At 38.8% G+C, this 8,996-nt stretch overlaps 1 protein-coding gene across 4 annotated transcripts in view; it reads left to right on the top strand.

Annotated features, from left to right (window-relative positions):
• The first annotated feature begins 604 nt into the window (after nt 1-604).
• The window catches only part of ppm1aa (protein phosphatase, Mg2+/Mn2+ dependent, 1Aa), a 21,592-nt gene continuing 13,200 nt past the window's right edge, over nt 605-8,996 (top strand). For 2 of the 4 annotated variants that reach the window (XM_082153088.1, XM_082153089.1), the window contains exons 1-5: nt 608-951; nt 2,408-3,279; nt 3,891-4,008; nt 4,105-4,216; nt 5,783-5,840. In XM_082153088.1, coding sequence (XP_082009214.1) covers nt 2,425-3,279; nt 3,891-4,008; nt 4,105-4,216; nt 5,783-5,840 — 1,143 coding nt within the window. In that variant the 5' untranslated portion in view covers nt 608-951; nt 2,408-2,424. Of the gene's footprint in view, nt 952-2,407; nt 3,280-3,890; nt 4,009-4,104; nt 4,217-5,782; nt 5,841-8,343; nt 8,991-8,996 lie in introns of those variants that run through there. The other 2 variants (XM_082153087.1, XM_082153086.1) reach the window with 2 other exon arrangements.

An 8,996-nucleotide genomic window follows, 5' to 3' on the forward strand; every position in this document is an offset into this window, starting at 1 on the left:
GATAGATAGATAGATAGATAGATAGATAGATAGATAGATAGATAGATAGATAGATAGATAGATAGCCTAGATAGACAGATAGATATAGCCTAGACAGATAGAAAGACAGACAGACAGATGTATAGGCAGACAGACAGATAGAAAGACAGATAGATCTATCACTGTCCATAAAAGGTAATAGTAAATAATATCTAAACATGCGATTTTAGTGTATTTCTGTTGTTATCAAAAATAATAAATTATATATAGGCCTATGTTTTATTTGTTAAATCAAATGTCTGATTAATTGTATTAATAACAATGTTTTTAGACATTATTTTATTCATCAGGTATTATAAATAATTGCATTAAGCTGTGTGCATTCAGGGCTTAAGAAAACTTTTAAAAACAGCTTTCTGTTCAGTCCCAGATTTAAAAATGACCAGGGCTTGACAGATGAAAGAAGGACTGATGACAGGGTGCATAGTGGTATAAAAAAAATAAAAAAAATTGATGTAGGCTTCAGAGGAACTGATGAATGAACGACTGAGGAGGGAAGGATGCAGTGGTGATGACAGAATGATGTACAGGTTGAGGGATGATGATGATGATGTCATTCTTTTAAGTGCGCAGCCCTACTGAATCCACATCCGGGTCCTGTGCTGCTGCTGGTGTGCAGAGATTCGGTCCCGAACACAGCGGACCAAAACAGCGGTCAAACCCGACCCTTTACACCTTCTAATTACATTCAGGACGCAGAATAAATGGGAATGATGCATCCCTGGTTTAAACAGATAAGGGTGATCCTCTCGTTCACAGACTGAATGCAGAGCAAAACAATCCGCCAGCCTCTCTCTCTCTCTCTCACCACCGACGCGCTCCGTTTATATCTCTATCTTTCTTTTCGTCCTTTTCTTTTATCTGGCTTTTACCTCTTCCACTACAGAACTCGCCAGGACTTATTTTTAGTGGGTAAGTATCTGCGCTCTTGTAATATACCTATGTGAATGACAGAGCTAGCCTGTTAGCATGTGTGCTAAGGGAGTAGGCGGGTGTTGTGTGAGCTCAGTGGGCTGACCTGCTGCATGTAGCCGTCGCATGGTGCATTGAGGGCCTCAAGTCTGACAACCCAAGCCCGAGGCTTCACAGGGCCCTCTCGGTAGCATTTAGCCAGTCCTACCCCAAACATTAGCAGTGAGAACCTGCCAGATCCTTAATTCATTCTTTTTCCCGATTACACGCACTAACCTATTTAACGTCGTCGAATCATTACAATCAATCTGAATTAACCCAAACGTCTGTGTTAGCATGAAGCTATCGTGCTACTATGCTCGCGACACCATGACGTAATGCGGAATAGAGAGGCGCGTGAACATGCGGCAGGTCTGCACGCGCAGACATTCAGTTCAGTGCTGTTCAACAGTGCAAAGAACAAGGGTGAATAACATTGATTTCCCATATCTGATTGTAAACCGTGAACGTAATCTAGCAGTAAATCCACTCTGCAGTTAGATCGGATTTACAGAGTGTGTACCTGTCAAACAGTGTTCAAGGCTGGTGTTTGTTTGGTGTTCAAGAGTGAGCTGTGATTGATGTGAGTGGCGAACAATGGTCAGAATGCATTTGTACTCGTCTATTTTTAGTATGCGAGTGTGTAGTGTGTGTTAGCTGACGGCCATACATGGTTGGGAACCCGTGTGTCTGCCTGCCTTTGCGACGGTGTGTATGTGTTTACACTTGTTACTTGAGCCTGGTGGCATGTCATAGTTTATTTCTAAACTGGCCACTGGCATGACATGACTTTTGTAGTATCAGTCATCATGAATTATAAATAGAGGCATTGTGCTGGGCGTAACTATGCGTGCGTGTTTACACTTGATTCGTTAGCGTTAAAGGGATAGTTCACCCATTAATTAAAATACTCAAATTCCTGTACGAATTTCTTTCTTCTGCTGAACACAAAATTAGATATTTCGAAGAATATGATTAACCAAACAGGGCCCATTGACAAGTATGGATATTTTTTTGGGGGGTGAACTATCCCTTTAAACTTCCTATAAAAGGTTTTACAAATTTGAGATCATCTAATTTAGATTTTTCTGATACATTTATATTTGCTATTTCAAAAATGTCGTTTACTTTGCTTGTTTGTAAGGCTGTGCAATGTTAATATTTAACTTTATAAAGAAAGTGCATTTCATTACAGTTTTTGCAATGGTATTGAAAACTGATAGTATTTGAGAATTGTGAAATTTTACTGGTATTGACTGTGGAAATTTGGCACCGTGACAATCCTATCGTGCTGCCCTATATCTGGCTCAGTTGGGACACAAATAGAGATTCAGTTTGGCGTCGTGACTCGTGAGTGGCATAGAAATGACACCCTGTTTTTTATATCACTCATCATTCTTGAACTTCTGTGTTCCAGATTCCTAAGCAACAGAGATGGGTGCATTTCTCGATAAGCCAAAGATGGAGAAACACAACGCAAAAGGGGACGGCAACGGCCTGCGCTACGGCTTGAGCAGCATGCAAGGCTGGCGTGTCGAGATGGAGGATGCGCATACTGCTGTCATCGGTCTGCCCAACGGCCTGGACCCCTGGTCGTTCTTTGCTGTTTATGACGGGCATGCGGGATCGCAGGTCGCACGTTACTGCTGCGAGCACCTCCTGGAGCACATCACAAGCAACCCTGACTTCCAGGGAGGAGGCGGAGGAGGGGGTCCAGCCGTGGAGCCCAACGTGGACAGCGTGAAAACCGGAATCCGTACGGGTTTCCTGCAGATCGACGATCACATGCGGCAGATCTCGGAGAAGAAGCACGGTGGCGCCGACCGCAGTGGCTCGACGGCCGTTGGTGTGATGCTCTCACCCCGCCACATCTACTTTATCAACTGCGGAGATTCGCGGGGGGTGCTGAGTCGCGGAGGGGCTGTGCACTTCTTCACGCAGGACCACAAACCCAGCAACCCCCTGGAGAAGGAGAGGATCCAGAACGCTGGAGGATCTGTGATGATCCAGCGCGTCAATGGGTCCCTGGCAGTGTCCAGGGCTCTGGGGGACTTTGACTATAAGTGTGTTCATGGTAAGGGTCCCACGGAGCAGCTGGTGTCGCCGGAGCCCGAGGTGTATGCTATCGAGCGGTCGGAGGCGGAGGACGAGTTTATTGTTCTTGCTTGCGATGGGATCTGGGATGTGATGGCCAATGAGGAGCTGTGTGATTTTGTTCGTTCACGACTTGAGGTGACTGACGATCTGGAGAGGGTCTGCAATGAAATTGTAGATACCTGTTTGTACAAGGTGAGTGAAACCAGACCTTTACCAGTGAGTCAGAAGAATTATTTTGTCTTTTAAAAATGCAGAAATTGTCACAATCTGGAGATGATGCAGAAATCACACTTGTTGACGGTTTGCACAGTATATTATGCAGTTAGTTTCTGCTACTGTTCAGAAGTTTACGGTTAATTATTATTTTATTTTTAATGAAATTAATACTTTTATTCAGCAAGGGATGCATTAGATTTGTAACTTTCTAGCTAAAGAATCCTGAAAGCAAATATTACGGTTTCCACCAAAAAATTAAGCAGCACAATTGTTTTTCAACATTGATAATCGCAATAAGTTTTCCTTGAGCAGCAAATCAGCTTATTATAATAATTTCTGAAGGATCATGTCACTGAAGTCTGAAGTAATGATGCTGAAAATTCATCTTTGACATCACAGGAATATATGACATTTTAAATTATATTAAAAGAGTAAATGGTTGTTTTAAATTGTAATAGTATTCTTTCATATTACTGTTTTTGTTTACATAATATATATTCACATAATATGCTCACCATATATATATTCTTTTAGTTCTATTTGGTTTTAATTTGGATTAACCCCTCCCTTCTTCTGTGATTGGACAGGGAAGTCGTGACAACATGAGTGTTGTGTTGGTGTGTTTCGTCAGTGCACCAAAGGTTTCCCCTGAAGCTGTCAAAAGGGAAGCAGAGCTTGATAAATACCTAGAGAGCCGAGTAGAAGGTATGAGCTAACCTTTACGAACTTATTATTATTTAACGAAATCAGTCATTCAAGTTGACCATACTTGATGGCTCTGAATTGTTGTTGAAATAACAGAGATCCTGAAGAGGCAGGGGGACGATGGTGTGCCCGACCTGGTACATGTGATGCGCACATTAGCATCTGAGAGCATCCCCAACCTACCACCTGGAGGAGAGCTGGCCAGCAAGTTAGTACCACACCGTCTCTCCCTCTCTCTTTATTTCTAGTTCCAAAACCTTGTGATATGCCCATCCAGCATTTTTTATACACTAATTAATAATACACTAAGGTTAAAAACTTTTGAACTGTGTAGCGTGTATCTGTTATATTTCACCAAAAATCAGAATTGCCGTTGGTTCACGGCGCTTTTAGGGCATGCTTGCATGACAAATATGTACTAAAAACGGAAACGTTTTTCCTTTGCATTTTTCGGGTACAGATGACACCATTGTCAAAACGGTCCCCGTTCACTCGGATCAGTGAAAACTACAAAAAATGCTGTGTTGTTCATGTCAGGCCAGTAGTTGACGACGTCACTTTGTATAGAAACACTACGCGCCTATAGACTGAACACGTTAATGCGCATGACGTCACTGTTCTCACAAATTCACGTTTACACAGAGACAATAACTGTGTTGTTTTCTAAAAAGTGCACTTTGAACCCACATTGTCATGTAAATTAACAGCCAATACACATAAAGTTTAAAATTTTTAATCGAAAATGATGTTGTGTAAACGGCCCCTTAAAGTTTATAAAACCGCTCTTAAAGGGATAGTTCACTTTGAAAAAAAATGTTGGTATGTTTTAGCTTACCTCAAGGGCATCCAAGATGTAGGTGTCTTTTTTCCGCAGTAGTTTCAATTTTTATATTTTTAGGTCAAACCGTTCTTGTCTGTCAGTCATATAATGCAGGTCGATGGTCACTGTCTCAAAGAGCATGCACAGAGTCCAAATTAAAACAATTCCCCATCGTCCAAATTAAACAATTCCCCATCGTAAGTACACATTGATGGCCTAAGACACGAAACGAGCGGTTTGTGTGAGAAAACGAACAGTATTTATATCGTTTTTACCACTTATACACAGCCATGTCCGTGTACGCAGACTGGTGCATAGATATATACACACTAGATGTCGCCTTGTCTACGGCAGTTCATTGGAACGAATGTCTTTAAGGCGACATCTAGTGTATATATCTATGCACCAGTCTGCGTACACGGACATGGCTGTGTATAAGTGGTAAAAACAATATAAATACTGTTCGTTTTCTCACACAAACCGCTCATTTCGTGTCTTAGGCCATCAATGTGTACTTACGATGGGGAATTGTTTAATTTGGAGGACGGGGAATTGTTTTAATTTGGACTCTGTGGTTGTGTTTTGAGATAATGACCATAGACCTGCATTATATGACTGACAGACAAGAACGGTTTGACCTAAAAATATAAAAATTGAAACCACTGCGGAAAAAAAGACACCTACATCTTGGATGCCCTTGAGGTAAGCTAAAACATACCAAAAATGTATTTCAAAGTGAACTATCCCTTTAAAGCCAACCAAACTTTGATGTCAAACAGACTTGGGTCTGACTGTGCACCAACAGTGCTCAAGTTGCTGCACTTAAAGAATTGCATATGAATTTCCATTTTGTTTTGAATTTGGGCAGCTTAGTAGGTTTTGCAAGAGAGGAGATGGTTCTTTCCCTCCCTTTCTTCCCTCAGAAGCTCATACATTTTCCTGTGTTTGTCATAGGCGGAGTGTAATTGAAGCAGTATACAACAAACTTAACCCATACAGGAACGAGGATACAGTGAGTACACCAGCTTGACCCTGTGTGTGTGTATAAATGCTGGGATTTTTGCTTGCATGCTTTTTGTTTTGCTCTAGAATTCACATTGCACGATTATGTTGTTTGTCACCTTCTCAAGTTTTGTAGTCTTTTGTTCTTTCATTTATGCATGTTTCCATCCTGTTCCGTATTATCTGCTCTATAATGATGGGGCCGGATAGGCTGAGCTGTGCTTGGGAATGGTTTGGTTGAGTGCAGGATGGAGCCCTTCAAATTTGTTGGTCAAATTACTTTTAGATTTATAAGAAATTCTTAAACGCTTAAACGTTTTTGAATAAATTTGTCATGGATTGATTAGATCATTATAGCTTTCTTGATTCAGTACAGTTCTTGATCTAAAAAAAAGACCTTACAAAAGATGTGTTAGTGCCATATAGGCAGAGCTGGTAGATTACTTACAAATCGTAATTGGTTACTGATTACAAATTACATGACAAAAATTGTAGTTAGTAACGTAATCCATTACATTACATATTTAAGGAAATATAATCTGACTAATTTTGGATTACTTTTAGATTACCTTTGACCTAACTTGTTTATCACATTGATTTGAGTAGAATAATCTTGATATAAAAATACATTATTTGTTATCAACAACATGAAAGTGCGTTAAATATTACATTACGTCAGGGTTTCCCAGACTGGGGTTCGTGATGGAACGGAGTTTAATTAAAAGCTATTAAGAAATAAAAATAAAAACAATAAAAATAAAACTAATAAAAATAAAACTATTCATTTTACACATCATTTTTTTCTTTGTTTGTCTGCATGTCATGTGACCATTAACCTACATCAGAGAAGAACTTTGAACTTAATTTTATTATTTATTATTATTACTATTTATATTGACAATTAGGGTTAGGGTTATTATTGACCTAACTTGCAAATTGAAATCTCATTGGGTACTTCAAGTAAATATAGTAGGTCAAAGAAATTTCAGCTGACAAAAAAGTTGGGGAAATCCCTCCATTGCATGTTAATATGAAATTACGTGAATTTGTACATTTTCAATTTGTTTGAAAGACAAAAGCCTTCCAAAGACATTAATGCATGGTTAAAAAAAACTCACTGAAACTTAGTGATAATTCAAATAATAATTAACGTGTTAATCTGGAGTTGATTAGATTAGATGCAATGTTGAGAAAACCCTGGTTAAAGGTGAAATGATTTCTCCAGTGATCAATTGCTGTGTGGGTCTCAGTTTTCTGTGAACGGCTCATTACTAGTGGCTGGTCTGTGTGTCCAATTCTACAAACCTGGAAGACGTTCTGAACGTATACAAACAGTAGGCGAAAATTTAAAAGATACAAAAATAAGTATTTGGGAGAGAATCAATGAATTATGAATATTTCAATGCCATTGTTAGAATAACATGTAATCAATAAAAAAGTAGCTGTAGTCTGAATAATAGTATTTTAAAATGTAATATAATCTAATTACAAGTACTTATGGAATGTGATTACGTAATTCAGATTACATGCATTCAGTTACTACCTAGCTCTGCTTATAGGGTTATCATGGGACCAGATTTCAATAGTCAATACCAGCAGTAAACAATTCTGGAATACTATCAGTTTCGATACCACAGCAAAAACGAATATGCTATCTAACACAGACACAGTTCTTTATTTTAAAAGTTCAATATTAATACAAATCTTACTATATTCAATATGGTGGTAATGACAAGTAGTCTTCAAGCATAGACTTCAAGTTTTTAAAGTAAATTATTCAAAAGTTAAGGACAAACAAACGAATACAAGCAATAAAAACAATAAACTAGACTAGACAAGCATTTTGACCAAGAAGTGCATTTGAATGTTTGTGGAAAGCTGCATTTTACTGTGTTAATTGCTCTTTATAAACGTGGCATTTTATGGCAAATTTACAAATGAATTGAGACGTGGTACTACCAAAACTGTAGAAAGACTGGTATTTTTATTTATTAATCCATACATACATACACACATATATATATATATATATATATATATATATATAGAATGAACTTGCTACAGTACTGATACTTTTTGCATCACTATTGGCAATTCATTGTGATTTAAAAAAATCCAAACATATCCAATTTCTTTTTTTCTTCTTCATATAAACTTGACTGATAGTGTAAGAAGAACTGACTGAAAATCAGGCACCTCAGGTTCTCTTTACTTCAGCACTCAGTACTTGATTCTGATGCTTTTCATGACTTCATGCCTTGACCTGCCACACCTCAGGCTGCTCTTTCAGGCCTTCCCAAAATAACAATGGAACAATTCATTTTAGTTTTGTCTTTTTCTTCTCCTTCATATTCATTTTATATTTTGTTCATGTCATATTCATGTTTATAAGGTTTAGTTCAGCCTGCTAAGTGTGAACTGTGATGGGTTGGTGTGTGTATTGATGGACTGAAGCTGTTTGAGCCATTGGTGATATTTTCTTTCTTTCTTTTTGGGTGGGGCTTTGCTTTTAGGTGCAGCCTCATAGATTGCTGGGGTTGGGTCACACCCTGTAGGTTTTTGAGGAAGACATTTTTCTTTTCTTTTTTTCAGTCCAACAATTTTTATTTTATTTAACAATGGTAAAACTTGTACAATTGTAAACTGGTGTAAAATAGGTCCAGAGAGGCTGTTGTGACTCTAATGGTATTTTCCAAATTCTTGGACTAAACTGCTGTGGTAATGTAATCCTAATACAAGACTTGAGCAAATCTGAATTTGGGAAACCATCACACCAGAGCCTTTCTTGTAGGGCACTGCATCTCAAGTCTGGTTCACACTGACTGCGGTTTTTATTTCTGGAGATCGCCGTTCTGACCAAGTGATTGATTGCTCCTAAAGAGGAGCTTTTTTTGCACAAAATCTTAAAATAGCCTATTGGCACTCAAACAACATCAAGTGCTGTAATTTCTGTCAGTTTTAATCAGCATATCAGTTTGGCCATTCCATCATTTCCATCAGCATTTCCTTGAATCATTCTTGATTTACCTTCATCTTGTTTCATACTGTGTTACACACACACACACACACACACACACACCATGCGTTTTCCTGAGTGGTTGGCGGTTGGAGCTTTGTGGCATCTCACAGCTGCTCTCCTCCTCTCTCCATTCAAGGACTCTGCATC

This window comes from Leuciscus leuciscus, assembly GCF_965113295.1.
Source record: "Leuciscus leuciscus genome assembly, chromosome: 22".
NCBI classification, from domain to species: domain Eukaryota; kingdom Metazoa; phylum Chordata; class Actinopteri; order Cypriniformes; family Leuciscidae; genus Leuciscus; species Leuciscus leuciscus.